This window comes from Oncorhynchus nerka, linkage group LG9a, assembly GCF_034236695.1.
Source record: "Oncorhynchus nerka isolate Pitt River linkage group LG9a, Oner_Uvic_2.0, whole genome shotgun sequence".
Taxonomy (NCBI): domain Eukaryota; kingdom Metazoa; phylum Chordata; class Actinopteri; order Salmoniformes; family Salmonidae; genus Oncorhynchus; species Oncorhynchus nerka.
This window is the reverse complement of record NC_088404.1, coordinates 2,485,982-2,506,122: the sequence shown is the minus strand read 5'-3', so window position 1 is coordinate 2,506,122 and position 20,141 is coordinate 2,485,982. Positions and strand designations below refer to the sequence as shown.

Genomic DNA, 20,141 nt, shown 5'->3' with positions numbered 1-20,141 from the left:
CCTCTCACCTCTCTCCTTCCCTCTCTTCCCTCTCACCTCTCTCCTCTCTCTCTTCCCTCTCACCTCTCTCCCTCTCTCTTCCCTCTATCCCCTCACCTCTCTCTCTTCCCTCTATCCCTCTCACCTCTCTCCCTCTCTCTTCCCTCTATCCCCTCACCCCTCTCCCTTCCCTCTATCCCCCTCACCTCACCTCTCTCTCTCTCTCTCTCTCTCTCTCCCTCCCTTGCCCCCCTCTCTCTATCCCCTTCTCATCTCTTTCTCTCTCTCTCCAACTCTCTCTCTCCCTCTTGGCACAGACATGCTCAGGAGAGTACTGATTGCACTCTTCGCCAGTGGGAAGGAAGGAAGTGAAGGTCTTGTTAAGGACTGGTAATAAATACTGTACAAATGATGCTGTTGGATTATGTACTTACAAAGAACACAAAACAAAATGGTTAAGAAACATCAACAAGTAATGGACACATTTACAAAGACAATGAGGGAAAAGTTAGTGGTCTTCAATACCTGTTTTACTGTGTCTTGTATATTACCCCAATTAGACATAATATATGCTTCTAACTAGTGCAATTTTGAACGGCTTAATTATTTATGTTACTCTTCACGTTAACAAAATAGATCTCTTTGTGCAGTTTTCAAAAAGCGTGCTGCTCTAGGATCAGACCCCCCCCCCGTCCATTTAATCTGATTCATTCTGCTCTAGGATCAGACCCCCCCGTCCATTTAATCTGATTTGTTCTGCTCTAGGATCAGAACCCCCCATCCATTTAATCTGATTCATTCTGCTCTAGGATCAGACCCCCCCGTCCATTTAATCTGATTCATTCTGCTCTAGGATCAGACCCCCCCCATCCATTTAATCTGATTCGTTCTGCTCTAGAATCAGACCCCCGTCCATTTAATCTGATTCATTCTGATCTAGGCTCAGACCCCCCGTCCATTTAATCTGATTCATTCTGATCTAGGCTCAGACCCCCCCACGCGCAGGTTTCTTGATAATCATAAAATGCAGCGAGTCAGGGGGTTCCTGGGCCACATGAAAATTGTTAAAATAATGTTTTCATATTTCTGTTTTGATATGATCAATACATACATCATCTTGACCTAATAGCAACAGTATCTCTTGAACAACGAGGCCTATTTCCCATGACATGTCTAAATAATAATAACCACTAGGCCTATTTCCCATGACATGCCTAAATACTAATAACCACTAGGCCTATTTCATGACATGACATGCCTAAATACTAATAACCACTATGCCTAAATACTAATAACCACTAGACATGCCTATTTCCCATAACCATGCCTAAATACTAATAACCACTAGGCCTATTTCCCATGACATGCTAAATACTAATAAATACTAATAACCACTAGGCCTATTTCCCATGACATGCCTAAATACTAATAACCACTACTAGGCCTAAATACTAATAACCACTAGGCCTATTAGGCCCATGACATGCCTAAATACTAATAACCACTAGGCTAAATACTATAACCACAGGGCCTATTTCCATGACATGCCTAAATACTAGGCCTATTTCCCATGACATGCCTAAATACTAATAACCACTAGGCCTAAATACTAATAACCACTAGGCCTAAATGCATAAATACTAATAACCATAATAACCACTAGGCCTAAATACTAATAACCACTAGGCCTAAATACTAATAACCACTAGGCCTATTTCCCATGACATGCCTAAATACTAATAACCACTAGGCCTATTTCCCATGACATGCCTAAATACTAATAACCAAGGCCATTTCCCAGGCCTAAATACTAATAACCACTAGGCCTATTTCCCATGACATGCCTAAATACTAATAACCACTGCCTAAATACTAATAACCACAAGGCCTAAATACTAATAACCACTAGGCCTATTTCCCATGACATGCCTAAATACTAATAACCACTATTTAGGCCTATTTCCACAGGCCTGACATGCCTAAATACTAATAACCACTAGGCCTATTTCCCATGACATGCCTAAATACTAATAACCACTAGGCCTATTTCCCATGACATGCATAAATACTAATAACCACTAGGCCTATTTCCCATGACATGCCTAAATACTAATAACCACTAGGCCTAAATACTAATAACCACTAGGCCTAAATACTAATAACCACTAGGCCTATTTCCCATGACATGTCTAAATACTAATAACCACTAGGCCTAAATACTAATAACCACTAGGCCTAAATACTAATAACCACTAGGCCTAAATACTAATAACCACTAGGCCTATTTCCCATGACATGCCTAAATACTAATAACCACTAGGCCTATTTCCCATGACATGCCTAAATACTAATAACCACTAGGCCTATTTCCCATGACATGCCTAAATACTAATAACACTGCCTAAATACTAATAACCACTATTTCCCATGACATGCCTAAATACTAATAACCACTAGGCCTAAATGACATGCCTAATAACCACTAGGCCTATTTCCCATGACATGCCTAAATACTAATAACCACTAGGCCTATTTCCCATGACATGCCTAAATACTAATAACCACTAGGCCTAAATACTAATAACCACTAGGCCTAAATACTAATAACCACTAGGCCTATTTCCCATGACATGCCTAAATACTAATAACCACTAGGCCTAAATTTCCTAAATAAATGACATAACCACTAGGCCTAAATACTAATAACCACTAGGCCTATTTCCCATGACATGCCTAAATACTAATAACATGCCTAACCACTAGGCCTATTTCCCATGACATGCCTAAATACTAATAACCACTAGGCCTAAATACTAATAACCACTATTTCCCATGACAGGCCTAAATACTAATAACCACTAGGCCTATTTCCCATGACATGCCTAAATACTAATAACCAGGCCTATTTCCCATGACATGCCTAAATACTAATAACCACTAGGCCTAAATACTAATAACCACTAGGCCTAAATACTAATAACCACTAGGCCTAAATACTAATAACCACTAGGCCTATTTCCCATGACATGCCTAAATACTAATAACCACTAGGCCTATTTCCCATGACATGCCTAAATACTAATAACCACTAGGCCTAAATACTAATAACCAAGGCCATTTCCCATGACATGCCTAAATACTAACCATAACCACTAATAACCACTAGGCCTATTTCCCATGACATGCCTAAATACTAATAACCACTAGGCCTATTTCCCATGACATGCCTAAATACTAATAACCACTAGGCCTATTTCCCATGACATGCCTAAATACTAATAACCACTAGGCCTATTTCCCATGACATGCATAAATACTAATAACCACTAGGCCTATTTCCCATGACATGCCTAAATACTAATAACCACTAGGCCTAAATACTAATAACCACTAGGCCTAAATACTAATAACCACTAGGCCTAAATACTAATAACCACTAGGCCTATTTCCCATGACATGTCTAAATACTAAATAGGCCTAAATAATAACCACTAGGCCTAAATACTAATAACCACTAGGCCTAAATACTAATAACCACTAGGCCTAAATTTAACCACTATGACATGCCTAAATACTAATAACCACTAGGCCTATTTCCCATGACATGCCTAAATACTAATAACCACTATGCCTAAATAGGCCTACAAATAAAAGGCCTAAATACTAATAACCACTAGGCCTATTTCCCATGACATGCCTAAATACTAATAACCACTAGGCCTAAATACTAATAACCACTAGGCCTATTTCCCATGACATGCCTAAATACTAATAACCACTAGGCCTAAATACTAATAACCACTAGGCCTATTTCCCATGACATGCCTAAATACTAATAACCACTAGGCCTATTTCCCATGACATGCCTAAATACTAATAACCACTAGGCCTATTTCCCATGACATGCATAAATACTAATAACCACTAGGCCTATTTCCCATGACATGCCTAAATACTAATAACCACTAGGCCTATTTAAATACTAATAACCACCTAAATACTAATAACCACTAGGCCTAAATACTAATAACCACTAGGCCTATTTCCCATGACATGTCTAAATACTAATAACCACTAGGCCTAAATACTAATAACCACTAGGCCTAAATACTAATAACCACTAGGCCTAAATACTAATAACCACTAGGCCTATTTCCCATGACATGCCTAAATACTAATAACCACTAGGCCTATTTCCCATGACATGCCTAAATACTAATAACCACTATGCCTAAATACTAATAACCCACTATTTGGCCTAAATACTAATAACCACTAGGCCTATTTCCCATGACATGCCTAAATACTATAATAACCACATGCCTAAATACTAATAACCACTAGGCCTATTTCCCATGACTAAATAGGCCTACAAATAACCACTAGGCCTAAATACTAATAACCACTAGGCCTATTTCCCATGACATGCCTAAATACTAATAGGCCTAAATACTAATAACCACTAGGCCTATTTCCCATGACATGCCTAAATACTAATAACCACTAGGCCTATTTCCCATGACTAAATACTAATAAATACTAAATAATAACCACAGGCCTATTTCCCATGACATGCCTAAATACTAATAACCAGGCCTATTTAGACATGCCTAAATACTAATAACCACTAGCCTATTTCCCATGACCTAAATACTAATAACCACTAGGCCTATTTATGACATGCCTAAATACTAATAACCACTATGCCTAAATACTAATAACCACTAGGCCTAAATACTAATAACCACTAGGCCTATTTCCCATGACATGTCTAAATACTAATAACCACTAGGCCTAAATACTAATAACCACTAGGCCTAAATACTAATAACCACTAGGCCTATATACTAATAACCACTAGGCCTATTTCCCATGACATGCCTAAATACTAATAACCACTAGGCCTAAATACTAATAACCACTAGGCCTATTTCCCATGACATGCCTAAATACTAATAACCACTAGGCCTAAATACTAATAACCACTAGGCCTATTTCCCATGACATGCCTAAATACTAATAACCACTAGGCCTATTTCCCATGACATGCCTAAATACTAATAACCACTAGGCCTATTTCCCATGACATGCCTAAATACTAATAACCACTAGGCCTATTTCCCATGACATGCCTAAATACTAATAACCACTAGGCCTAAATACTAATAACCACTAGGCCTAAATACTAATAACCACTAGGCCTAAATACTAATAACCACTAGGCCTATTTCCCATGACATGTCTAAATACTAATAACCACTAGGCCTAAATACTAATAACCACTAGGCCTAAATACTAATAACCACTAGGCCTAAATACTAATAACCACTAGGCCTAAATACTAATAACCACTAGGCCTATTTCCCATGACATGCCTAAATACTAATAACCACTAGGCCTATTTCCCATGACATGCCTAAATACTAATAACCACTAGGCCTAAATACTAATAACCACTAGGCCTATTTCCCATGACATGCCTAAATACTAATAACCACTAGGCCTAATGACATGCCTAAATACTAATAACCACTAGGCCTATTTCCATGACATGCCTAAATACTAATAACCACTAGGCCTAAATTTCCCATGACATGCCTAAATACTAATAACCACTAGGCCTAAATTTCCCATGACATGCCTAAATACTAATAACCACTAGGTCTATTTCCCATGACATGCCTAAATACTAATAACCACTATGCCTAAATACTAATAACCACTAGGCATACTATGCCTAAATACTAATAACACTAGGCCTAAATACTAATAACCACTAGGCCTATTTCCCATGACATGCCTAAATACTAATAACCACAGGCCTATTTCCCATGACATGCCTAAATACTAATAACCACTAGGCCTAAATACTAATAACCACTAGGCCTAAATACTAATAACCACTAGGCCTATTTCCCATGACATGCCTAAATACTAATAACCACTAGGCTATTTCCCATGACATGCCTAAATACTAATAACCACTATTTCCCATGACATGCCTAAATACTAATAACCACTGCCTAAATACTAATAACCACTATTTAGGCCTAAATACTAATAACCACTAGGCCTATTTCCCATGACATGCCTAAATACTAATAACCACTAGGCCTATTTCCCATGACATGCCTAAATACTAATAACCACTAGGCCTAAATTTCCCATGACATGCCTAAATACTAATAACCACTAGGCCATGACAAATGACATGCCTAAATACTTAACCACTAACTAATAACCACTAGGCCTATTTCCCATGACATGCCTAAATACTAATAACCACTAGGCCTAAAGGCATATTTCCCATGACATGCCTAAATACTAATAACCACTAGGTCTATTTCCCATGACATGCCTAAATACTAATAACCACTAGGTCTATTTCCCATGACATGCCTAAATACTAATAACCACTAGGCCTAATTTCTAATAACCACTATGCCTAAATACTAATAACCACTAGGCCTAAATAAATAACCACTAGGCCTATTTCCATAATAAAACTAATAACTAGGCCTATTTCCCATGACATGCCTAAATACTAATAACCACTAGGCCTAATTTCCCATGACATGCCTAAATACTAATAACCACTAGGCCTATTTCCCATGACATGCCTAAATACTAATAACCACTAGGCACTATGCCTAAATACTAATAACCACTAGGCCTATTTCCCATGACATGCCTAAATACTAATAACCACTAGGCCTATTTCCCATGACATGCCTAAATACTAATAACCACTAGGCCTATTTCCCATGACATGCCTAAATACTAATAACCACTATGCCTAAATACTAATAAAGGCCTATTTCCCATGACATGCCTAAATACTAATAACCACTATTTATGCCTAAATACTAATAACCACTAGGCCTATTTCCCATGACATGCCTAAATACTAATAACCACTAGGCCTATTTCCCATGACATGCCTAAATACTAATAACCACTAGGCCTAAATACTTAACCACTAGGCCTAAATACTAATAACCACTAGGCCTATTTCCCATGACATGCCTAAATACTAATAACCACTAGGCCTATTTCCCATGACATGCCTAAATACTAATAACCACTAGGCCTATTTCCCATGACATGCCTAAATACTAATAACCACTAGGCCTAAATACTAATACATAACCACTAGGCCTAAATACTAATACTACTAATAACCACTAGGCCTATTTCCATGACATGCCTAAATACTAATAACCACTAGGCCTAAATACTAATAACCACTAGGCCTATTTCCCATGACATGCCTAAATACTAATAACCACTAGGCCTATTTCCCATGACATGCCCTAATAACCACTATGCCTAAAGGCCTAAATACTAATAACCACTAGGCCTATTTCCCATGACATGCCTAAATACTAATAACCACTAGGCCTATTTCCCATGACATGCCTAAATACTAATAACCACTAGGCCTATTTCCCATGCCTAAATACTAATAACCACTAGGCCTAAATACTAATAACCAAGGCCTATTTCCCATGACATGCCTAAATACTAATAACCACTAGGCCTATTTCCCATGACATGACATGCCTAATACTAATACCACCAGGCCTATTTCCCATGACATGCCTAAATACTAATAACCACTAGGCCTATTTCCCCCATGCCTAAATACTAATAACCACTAGGCCTAAATACTAATAACACTAGGCCTAAATACTAATAACCACTAGGCCTATTTAACCACTAGGCCCCATGACATGCCTAAATACTAATAACCACTAGGCCTAAATTTAACCACTGACAGGCCTAAATACTAATAACCACTAGGCCTATTTCCCATGACATGCCTAAATACTAATAACCACGAGGCCTAAATACTAATAACCACTAGGCCTATTTCCCATGACATGCCTAAATACTAATAACCACTAGGCCTAAATATTTCCCTACATAAATACTAAGGCCTATTTCCCATGACATGCCTAAATACTAATAACCACTAGGCCTATTTCCCATGACATGCCTAAATACTAATAACCACTAGGCCTATTTCCCATGACATGCCTAAATACTAATAACCACTAGGCCTAAATACTAATAACCACTATGCATATTTCCCATGACATGCCTAAATACTAATAACCACTAGGTCTATTTCCCATGACATGCCTAAATACTAATAACCACTAGGTCTATTTCCCATGACATGCCTAAATACTAATAACCACTAGGCCTAAATACTAATAACCACTATGCCTAAATACTAATAACCACTAGGCCTATTTCCCATGACATGCCTAAATACTAATAACCACTAGGCCTATTTCCCATGACATGCCTAAATACTAATAACCACTAGGCCTAAATACTAATAACCACTAGGCCTAAATACTAATAACCACTAGGCCTATTTCCCATGACATGCCTAAATACTAATAACCACTAGGCCTATTTCCCATGACATGCCTAAATACTAATAACCACTAACATGCCACAAATACTAATAACCACTAGGCCTAAATACTAATAACCCATGCCTAAATACTAATAACCACTATGCCTAAATACTAATAACACATGCCTAAATACTAATAACCACTAGGCCTAAATAATAACATGCCTAAATACTAATAACCACTAGGCCTATTTCCCATGACATGCCTAAATACTAATAACCACTAGGCCTATTTCCCATGACACTAATGCCTAAATACTAATAACCACTAGGCCTAATGACATGCCTAAATACTAATAACCACTAGGCCTATTTCCCATGACATGCCTAAATACTAATAACCACTAGGCCTATTTCCCATGACATGCCTAAATACTAATAACCACTAGGCCTATTTCCCATGACATGCCTAAATACTAATAACCACTAGGCCTATGACATGCCTAAATACTAATAATAACCACTAGGCCTATTTCCCATGACATGCCTAAATACTAATAACCACTAGGCCTATTTCCCATGACATGCCTAAATACTAATAACCACTAGGCCTATTTCCCATGACATGCCTAAATACTAATAACCACTAGGCCTATTTCCCATGACATGCCTAAATACTAATAACCACTAGGCCTATTTCCCATGACATGCCTAAATACTAATAACCAACCATTTCCCTGACAGGCCTAAATACTAATAACCACTAGGCCTATTTCCCATGACATGCCTAAATACTAATAACCACTAGGCCTATTTCCCATGACATGCCTAAATACTAATAACCACTAGGCCTAAATACTAATAACCACTAGGCCTAAATACTAATAACCACTAGGCCTATTTCCCATGACATGCCTAAATACTAATAACCACTAGGCCTATTTCCCATGACATGCCTAAATACTAATAACCACTAGGCCTATTTCCCATGACATGCCTAAATACTAATAACCACTAGGCCTAAATACAAATAACCACTAGGCCTAAATACTAATAACCACTAGGCCTATTTCCCATGACATGCCTAAATACTAATAACCACTAGGCCTATTTCCCATGACATGCCTAAATACTAATAACCACTAGGCCTATTTCCCATGACATGCCTAAATACTAATAACCACGAGGCCTAAATATTAATAACCACTAGGCCTATTTCCCATGACATGCCTAAATACTAATAACCACTAGGCCTATTTCCCATGACATGCCTAAATACTAATAACCACAAGGCCTAAATACTAATAACCACTAGGCCTATTTCCCATGACATGCCTAAATACTAATAACCACTAGGCCTATTTCCCATGACATGCCTAAATACTAATAACCACTAGGCCTATTTCCCATGACATGCCCAAATACTAATAACCACTAGGCCTAAATACTAATAACCACTAGGCCTATTTCCCATGACATGCCTAAATACTAATAACCACTAGGCTAATAAATAAACTTGTTTCTCTAGATTATTTAACAACCTATATCAGTTTTTCCCCAAACTCAGTCGTCAGTAACTAACACTATACTCAGCTGATTCAAATAATCAACCTATTAGGCAATAATTTAAGAGAAGTGATCGTGTCATACTATACCAAACGGGTTTATTTCGTATTTTTATCGGTATTTTCATTTTTAAACTGCATTGTTGGTTAGGGGCTTTTGTAAAGTAAGCATTTTCACTGTGAGGTCTACTACACCTGTTGTATTCAGCATTTCACTATAAGGTCTACTACACCTGTTGTATTCAGCATTTCACTATAAGGTCTACTACACCTGTTGTATTCAGCATTTCACTGTAAGGTCTACTACACCTGTTGTATTCAGCATTTCACTGTAAGGTCTACTACACCTGTTGTATTCAGCATTTCACTGTGAGGTCTACTACACCTGTTGTATTCAGCATTTCACTGTAAGGTCTACTACACCTGTTGTATTCAGCATTTCACTGTAAGGTCTACTACACCTGTTGTATTCAGCATTTCACTGTAAGGTCTACTACACCTGTTGTATTCAGCATTTCACTGTAAGGTCTACTACACCTGTTGTATTCAGCATTTCACTGTAAGGTCTACTACACCTGTTGTATTCTGCATTTCACTGTGAGGTCTACTACACCTGTTGTATTCTGCATTTCACTGTGAGGTCTACTACACCTGTTGTATTCAGCATTTCACTGTAAGGTCTACTACACCTGTTGTATTCAGCATTTCACTGTGAGGTCTACTACACCTGTTGTATTCAGCATTTCACTGTAAGGTCTACTACACCTGTTGTATTCAGCATTTCACTGTAAGGTCTACTACACCTGTTGTATTCAGCATTTCACTGTAAGGTCTACTACACCTGTTGTATTCAGCATTTCACTGTAAGGTCTACTACACCTGTTGTATTCAGCATTTCACTGTAAGGTCTACTACACCTGTTGTATTCAGCAGTTCACTGTGAGGTCTACTACACCTGTTGTATTCAGCATTTCACTGTGAGGTCTACTACACCTGTTGTATTCAGCAGTTCACTGTGAGGTCTACTACACCTGTTGTATTCAGCATTTCACTGTGAGGTCTACTACACCTGTTGTATTCAGCAGTTCACTGTGAGGTCTACTACACCTGTTGTATTCAGCATTTCACTGTAAGGTCTACTACACCTGTTGTATTCAGCATTTCACTGTGGTCTACTACACCTGTTGTATTCAGCATTTCACTGTAAGGTCTACTACACCTGTTGTATTCAGCATTTCACTGTAAGGTCTACTACACCTGTTGTATTCAGCATTTCACTGTAAGGTCTACTACACCTGTTGTATTCAGCATTTCACTGTAAGGTCTACTACACCTGTTGTATTCAGCATTTCACTGTAAGGTCTACTACACCTGTTGTATTCAGCATTTCACTGTAAGGTCTACTACACCTGTTGTATTCAGCATTTCACTGTGAGGTTTACTACACCTGTTGTATTCAGCATTTCACTGTAAGGTCTACTACACCTGTTCTATTCAGCATTTCACTGTAAGGTCTACTACACCTGTTGTATTCAGCATTTCACTGTAAGGTCTACTACACCTGTTGTATTCAGCATTTCACTGTGGTCTACTACACCTGTTGTATTCAGCATTTCACTGTGGTCTACTACACCTGTTGTATTCAGCATTTCACTGTAAGGTCTACTACACCTGTTGTATTCAGCATTTCACTGTAAGGTCTACTACACCTGTTGTATTCAGCAGTTCACTGTGAGGTCTACTACACCTGTTGTATTCAGCAGTTCACTGTGAGGTCTACTACACCTGTTGTATTCAGCATTTCACTGTAAGGTCTACTACACCTGTTGTATTCAGCATTTCACTGTAAGGTCTACTACACCTGTTGTATTCAGCATTTCACTGTGAGGTCTACTACACCTGTTGTATTCAGCATTTCACGGTAAGGTCTACTACACCTGTTGTATTCAGCATTTCACTGTAAGGTCTACTACACCTGCTGTATTCAGCATTTCACTGTAAGGTCTACTACACCTGTTGTATTCGGCATTTCACTGTAAGGTCTACTACACCTGTTGTATTCTGCATTTTACTGTAAGGTCTACTACACCTGTTGTAGTCAGCATTTTACTGTAAGGTTTACTACACCTGTTGTATTCAGCATTTCACTGTAAGGTCTACTACACCTGTTGTATTCAGCATTTCACTGTAAGGTCTACTACACCTGTTGTATTAAGCATTTCACTGTGAGGTCTACTACACCTGTTGTATTCAGCATTTCACTGTAAGGTCTACTACACCTGTTGTATTCAGCATTTCACTGTAAGGTCTACTACACCTGTTGTATTCAGCATTTCACTGTAAGGTCTACTACACCTGTTGTATTCAGCATTTCACTGTACGGTCTACTACACCTGTTGTATTCAGCATTTCACTGTAAGGTCTACTACACCTGTTGTATTCAGCATTTCACTGTGAGGTCTACTACACCTGCTGTATTCAGCATTTCACTGTAAGGTCTACTACACCTGTTGTATTCAGCATTTCACTGTAAGGTCTACTACACCTGTTGTATTCAGCATTTCACTGTGAGGTCTACTACACCTGTTGTATTCAGCATTTTACTGTAAGGTCTACTACACCGGTTGTATTCAGCATTTCACTGTAAGGTCTACTACACCTGTTGTATTCGGCATTTTACTGTAAGGTCTACTACACCTGTTGTATTCAGCATTTCACTGTAAGGTCTACTACACCTGTTGTATTCAGCATTTCACTGTAAGGTCTACTACACCTGTTGTATTCGGCATTTTACTGTAAGGTCTACTACACCTGCTGTATTCAGCATTTCACTGTATGGTTTACTACACCGGTTGTATTCGGCACATGTGACTAATACAATCGTTATTTGATTTGATGTACAGTAGACTTAGCTCCTGGCTCAGATATTGTCTGAACATCATCGTAAACCTAAACCACCTGAGTTGTACCAGACTCCCGAGAGGCCTGGTGAACACAGCCTCGGTCTCCCTGTGTATGAATGATTCAGTCCAACCCGATAAACTCAATCATTATTTAATGAGGCAAGATTAGATTTCCTTTATACACATAATGGGTTTAAACAAAAACAAACTATATCACATTACAAAGGTAATAAGTTTACCCCTCCCCACTTCAAAATACACACACTCAAAACGTGTACACGTTCACACACGCACCCATATATACACACTTGCGTGTCCGCATTCACACACCACCACTCAAACACACACACACACACACACACACACACACACACACAACCACTCAAACACACACACACACACACAACCACTCAAACACACACACACTTACTCAATGCAGACACACACATACAGCGTCACCGGAGTCCTGCTCTGACTTGCCAATTTGCCGAGTTGGCAAAGACGCCGCTGCCTGCCATCATCTCCACAATGTGCAGTGCATATGGATCTGTCTTCAGGTCAGTTTTTAAAAACATCTAATGTCTTAGTTATTTAGTGGCTCAGCCCTGCTCTACTTCTAACTACGGACAGAGAATGTCAAAGTCACATATTATAGCAACAGGCTCAGGAGGCTAGTCATTCATTCATTTCACACAGGATTTACTAAGTTAAACAACCCTCTGGTTGGGCGTTGTCATGACAGCTGGAGCGTTGTCATGACAGCTGGAGCGTTGTCATAAAAAGGTCTAGCCTAGAAAGGCAGAAGAACAATATTAGAATCCACTTGAATGGATAATTAACTAACTAACATAGGCTATTAATCCTGGTGTTTTCCTTATATTGTCCACTTAGTTCTCATATCACCTCCTAGTGCAAATCAGGAAGCTGTCAAGTAGTCAGAATCTTAGGAAGGGAAGGGGTCCTAGGTTTAGGAAGGGGAGGGGTCCCATGTTTAGGAAGGGGTGGGGTCCTAGGTTTAGGAAGGGGAGGGGTCCTAGGTTTAGGAAGGGGAGGGGTCCTATGTTTAGGAAGGGGAGGGGTCCTAGGTTTAGGAAGGGGAGGGGTCCTAGGTTTAGGAAGGGGAGGGGTCCTAGGTTTAGGAAGGGGAGGGGTCCTAGGTTTAGGAAAGGGAGGGGTCCTAGGTTTAGGAAGGGAGGGGTCCTAGGTTTAGGAAGGGGAGGGGTCCTAGGTTTAGGAAGGGGAGGGGTGAGAGGCTGTGTCTGAGAGCATCGAATCTGTGATGCATTGTTGGTAAATTGTGACTGACTGATCTACAAATAATTCTAAGTAGTTATTTATGATGCAAGGTGGCTTGTAGATCAGTCAGTAGTCTGCAATGTCTGCTGCAAGGTCAAACAAGTCTAGACTTTGGAGGGAAGGACTCAGAGCCTTTAATCAGTCAGTCATCAATGCCGGCCCCCTTGTCTTCCTGGTTCCTCTAGCTCCTCCCCCTCCTCATACTCATAGTCCATATCTCCTCGTTCGTACTCCAAATCCCCAACCTCATACCCCTCCCCTTCACATATAAGCTCCTCCTTGTCATATTCTATCCCCTCCAGGTCATACTCAAGCCCCGCCCCGTAGTCGTTCAACGCCCTCTCTAACTCCGCCTCCATCTCCTCCTTCCTCCTCTCTTCCTCGGTTAGGGGCATCGCCACGGTTACCACCTCGTTGTACTTGTGCCCAGCGTGCGATGCGCTGTTCTGTTTGGCCGTCTTTAGAATGCCTTGGATCACAGGCCCATCCCCGGCCAGCGCAGCCTCTTCCGCATCCCTCACATCCTGCTCCTTCTTAGCCTTCCTGTCTGCCCGTTCCTGGAGCTCCTCCTGGGCCCCCTCCCCAACCAGCAGCACCTCCTCCCCCACACCAGGAGGCCCCTCCACAGGGTTGTGGTCGTAGGAGAAGAGGCGGAGGGCGGGGAGCCGGCTCAGATTAGGGAACACCTCGATCTTGTTCTTGTCCAGGTCTAAGATCTCCAGATCCACCATGCGGAGTAAGACACGGGGGAACTCGGTGAAACGGTTTCCGTAGAGCCACAGTCCCCGCAGGGCCTCCATGCGCCACAGGTCCGGGGGCAGTGTCCGTAGCCTGTTGTCCCCCATCTGGAGGGACCTGAGGTGGGGTAAGTCGTAGAGCTGGCGGGGGAAGCACGTGAAGTAGTTGCTCTCCATCCAGAGGCAACGAAGGCTCTGAAGGTTGCGTAGCTCTGGAGGGAGAGATATCAGGCGGTTGGAGCCCAGGTAGAGACGTGTCAGGTTACGGAGCTGGCAGATGGCCAACGGGACGTCCTCCATCTTGTTAAAGTCTAGAGCCAGGATGCGGAGGCCCTTCAGTTGGACGATGTTCTCCGGAAGGGTCCGCAGGCTGTTACCACACACATACAGCTTCTCCAGGTGACGTAGCCCACAGACCACACCGGGCAACCTGCGAAACTTCTTATAGCTCAGGTCCAAAACGGGATCTCCGCTCGCCAGCATCTCCTCCACCCCTAGGGGAAGCTCATCGTCCTCCATCTCCTCCTCTTTCTTCTTCTTCCTCCTCCTCTTCTCCTCCTCCATTACTTTCACTTTCTCCCCATCCCCCTCTTCCTCGTCCTCTTCCTTCCTGGAGGAGTTGCCCATGCCGTGCCCGTTGCTACGCCCGTTGCTACACCCGTGGCCCGGCAGCCTGCCGTTGGATACTGGCTGAGTCAGGATGGAATCAGGGGATGAGGCGGAAGCCTTGTCTGAGACTGGGGTTGGAACTGAGACCGAAGCTGCAACAATGGCTGGGGTTGAGGCTGAAGCTGGTCAGGACAGGACAGTGTCTGAAGACCTGTCTGAGGCTGGTTCTGAGGCTGGTCGTGTCTGTGTCCGAGGCTGGTCTGGCTGGGGCTGACGCTGGTTCTTAGACTGGTCAGCCCGGTCGGAGGCTCCTACTCTGAACTGAGGCTGGTGCTGGTCAGCCCGGTCGGAGGCTCCTACTCTGAACTGGTGAGAAAGGATCCAGTGGCAGGACCCGCAGCAACAGGGGGCATTGTGTTCCTTAACAGGCCAGTGATTGCTCTCTGCTAGCTCAGCAGCCACAGACCAACACATGGTACTAGAAGTGGCACTGTCTGACTGCCCCACATTAGATGAAGTGTCAACTGACATCGACACATTACAATAATATTGATGGATTTGTAATTGTAAAAAAAAAAAATGTTTACCCTTATTTTTGCAGGTAAGTTGACAGAGAACACATTGTCATTTACAGGACCTGGAGAACAGTTGAAAGGGAGAGGTGGGGGGATGGATAAGCCAATTAGAAGCTTATTAACAACAACAACCAAAAAGCAGTAGTGTTTGAAGAAGTGATACTAATAATAATAATCATAATAATTTAACTCAACAATATTAAGCTGAATGTTGATGATAAAACATAGTCTCTTCGTGTCTGTTTGGAGTCAGCCAGAGCAGTCAACCAATGTAAATAAGACGATAAATGTCTTCCCAGAACAGATCAAATGGCTCCACAAACTTCCAACAGAAGCAGACTTGCCATTTGGGTATCATATGTTCATTTGGATGCTGTCCGCGTCTTTACTGTCGGCTACTTTACTCCATGGAAGTTTTCAGTCGATATGTTCTCAGCCCAGTGTGACAGACGACAACCGCAGGCTTTAGACATTTCATTTTACTTTCCATATGAGCTTGAATTCTGCTCGACAGACGGAGCAGATGTCAGTGTCACCTGTTCCACTGATCTTATGATGCGAGAACGCAGAACAAGAATTACACCCCCCCCCAAAAAAGTGGATACGTTCGCGTTAGATGTCCTTTTTTTCCGTGATGACTGTATGTTCAGTCGGTCGAGCGAGAGAGCGAGTCGGAGCCCAGCTTGACGCGCAGGCGGCTACGCAGCTGTGTGGTGATGTGTTGACCTGGCCAGCGGCAAAGTGAAAGAGCGAAAAAAGGAAGTCCACTTTGGTGATCACTCACTCTTGCTTTGGTGATGACGGTTGCGCACTTAGCGCATTTCGGGCTATCGTTAATGTCGTCATCTTGCTGCCCAAAGTCACTAGACCGTTCGCCTGTATACAAAATGGAGAATTGTCAATTTGGCTACTATGAAAACTATCGGTTACGCGCGGGTCACTCGGTCCGCTCTTCGCTGTCGCCTCACTGATATCTCAAACTAATGTACGTTATCCGGTTTCTCGCGTCTCGGCTGGAGATTTGCGTACTACGTTGCCTAGGACTGTCTCCCATCCCTAGCAACCGAAACAGAGGGACACGAGAGAGCATTGTCAAACACGTACATCACATGGTTAGAGAGGGAGAGGGAAAGAGGGGGCAGGGGAGAGAGACAGGGAAGAGAGAGAGACAGGGGAAGAGAGAGAGAGAGAGAGAGAGGGGAGGGAGCAGAGGAGATGGATGAGAGAGTGGGGGAGGAAAATAGGGAGAGAGAGTGATTGAAGAGAAATAAAGAGGGGACAGAAAGGAGAAAAGAGTGATGAGAGGGACCACTGATGTGATCTAGTATAATTAAGAGTTAAAGATTGGCACATAGCAGGCTATAAAATATTCCCAGATAAAGTCTGTAATTGACACAGGATTTACATAATAGCCTACGCTTCATATTGACCAATTATAAATAGGGAGCTGCATTCAAAATGGAAAAGTGGTAATATGATTGTGTGCATGGGCACACTGGCAGCTGTATTTATTTAGGAACATGCAACACACAGATGATGTAATATAATACAAGCCAATGCATCTACAAACAAAGGTATTTTTGTAAACCTTTGAATCATTCTAGATGAGCAGCTATGTTCAGGTTGCAGAATGTTAATGTAGCCTAACTAACTAACATAGGTTATTAGTTGTAATAGCTAGGCTAACTAACAGGTTATTAGTTGTAATAGCTAGGCTAACTAACAGGTTATTAGTTGTAATAGCTAGGCTAACTAACAGGTTATTAGTTGTAATAGCTAGGTTAACTAACTAACTAACAGGTTATTAGTTGTAATAGCTAGCCTAACTATCAAGTTATTAGTTGTAATAGCTAGGTTAACTAACTAACTAACAGGTTATTAGTTGTAATAGCTAGGCTAACTAACAGGTTATTAGTTGTAATAGCTAGGTTAACTAACTAACTAACAGGTTATTAGTTGTAATAGCTAGGCTAACTAACAGGTTATTAGTTGTAATAGCTAGGCTAACTAACAGTTATTAGTTGTAATAGCTAGGCTAACTAACAGGTTATTAGTTGTAATAGCTAGGCTAACTAACAGGTTATTAGTTGTAATAGCTAGGCTAACTAACAGCTTATTAGTTGTCATAGCTAGGTTAACTAACTAACACAGGTTATTAGTTGTAATAGCTAGGCTAACTAACAGGTTATTAGTTGTAATAGCTAGGTTAACTAACTAACTAACAGGTTATTAGTTGTAATAGCTAGGCTAACTAACAGGTTATTAGTTGTAATAGCTAACCTAACTACCATAGTTAGCCTAGCTATTACAACTAATAACCTAACTACCTAACTGGTTATTAGTTGTAATAGCTAGCCTAACTAACAGGTTATTAGTTTTAATAGCTAGGTTAACTAACTAACTAACAGGTTATTAGTTGTAATAGCTAGGCTAACTAACCGCTTATTAGTTGTAATAGCTAGGTTAACTAACAGTTATTAGTTGTCATAGCTAGGCTAACTAACAGGTTATTAGTTGCAATAGCTAGGCTAACTAACAGCTTATTAGTTGTCATAGCTAGGCTAACTAACAGCTTATTAGTTGTAATAGCTAGGCTAACTAACTAACACAGGTTATTAGTTGTAATAGCTAGGCTAACTAACAGCTTATTAGTTGTAATAGCTAGGCTAACTAACCGCTTATTAGTTGTCATAGCTAGGCTAACTAACAGCTTATTAGTTGTCATACCTAGGCTAATGAACAGCTTATTAGTTGTCATAGCTAGGCTAACTAACTAACTAACACAGGTTATTAGTTGTAATAGCTAGGCTAACTAACAGCTTATTAGTTGTAATAGCTAGGCTAACTAACAGCTTATTAGTTGTTATAGCTAGGCTAACTAACTAACACAGGTTATTAGTTGTAATAGCTAGGCTAATTAACAGGTTATTAGTTGTCATAGCTAGGCTAACTAACAGGTTATTAGTTGTCATAGCTAGGCCATGCATTATTTGGCATCTCATTATTATTGCTACGGCAGGCACATTTTCAGCCCTATTTGGGAGAGGTCGTATAGGGATGTGTCCCAAAAGGCGCCCTATTCCCTACATAGTATTCCCTACATAGTGCACTACCCTATGGATCCCTGGTCAAAAGTAGTGCACTATATAAGAAATACTGTAGGGCTGCCATTTGGGAGAGATCATCTAATTTCCCCTTGCATGGCGAACTATACAATTGGAGGCTGATTGGAAGTTTTGACTGTGCCCAATGGGATAAGAGGATTTACAGTATGAAAGGAACCTCCCAGTAAGCCTGAACACTGCTACAGTACATGGGGGATGAGATGTGTTATGACAGTACTATAGCAGTGTTCAACCCATACTGTAGAGGTAGAGAGATGCCTGAATTTAGTTACAATAGTCAGTGTTGGTAAGTATCAAAGGGGCCTCCTCCCAGTAAGCTTAAACAGTGTTATACGGAAGCAGAGATATGTTATACAGTGTTATAAGATATACATATGTTATTATAACAGTGTTATAATTAAGGAAAGAGGCATTATAAGGGTTTTAATATGGAGGCAAAGAGGTGTTATAACAATGGTATTCAGGAAGAGAGACATGTTATAACTGCTATTACAGTGTTATGTGGAGACAGACATGTTATAACTGCTGTTACATCGTTATGAAGACATGTTATAATTGCTATTACAGTGTTATGTGGAGACAGACACATGTTATAACTGCTATTACAGTGTTATGTGGAGACAGACACATGTTATAACTGCTATTACAGTGTTATGTGGAGACAGACACATGTTATAACTGCTATTACAGTGTTATGTGGAGACAGACACATGTTATAACTGCTATTACAGTGTTATGTGGAGACAGACACATGTTATAACTGCTATTACAGTGTTATGTGGAGACAGACACATGTTATAACTGCTATTACAGCATTATGTGGAGACAGACACATGTTATAACTGCTGTTACAGTGTTATGTGGAGACAGACACATGTTATAACTGCTATTACAGTGTTATGTGGAGACAGACACATGTTATAACTGCTGTTACAGTGTTATGTGGAGACAGACACATGTTATAACTGCTGTTACAGTGTT

The 20,141-nt window shown here is 40.7% G+C and overlaps 1 protein-coding gene across 1 annotated transcript; it reads right to left on the bottom strand.

Annotated features, from left to right (window-relative positions):
• Window positions 1-12,984: 12,984 nt before the first annotated feature.
• Window positions 12,985-17,147, bottom strand: LOC115127453 (leucine-rich repeat-containing protein 10B-like). The gene has a single exon (XM_029657076.2). The coding sequence runs from the start codon at window positions 15,476-15,478 to the stop codon at window positions 14,264-14,266; it is 1,215 nt and encodes a 404-aa protein (XP_029512936.1). The 5' UTR covers window positions 15,479-17,147; the 3' UTR covers window positions 12,985-14,263.
• Between the last annotated feature and the right edge of the window lie 2,994 nt (window positions 17,148-20,141).

What these genes read in the sequence shown, in the direction of transcription:
- LOC115127453 (XM_029657076.2), bottom strand. Translation starts at nt 15,478, where the DNA reads ATGGGCAACTCCTCCAGGAAGGAAGAGGACGAGGAAGAGGGGGATGGG.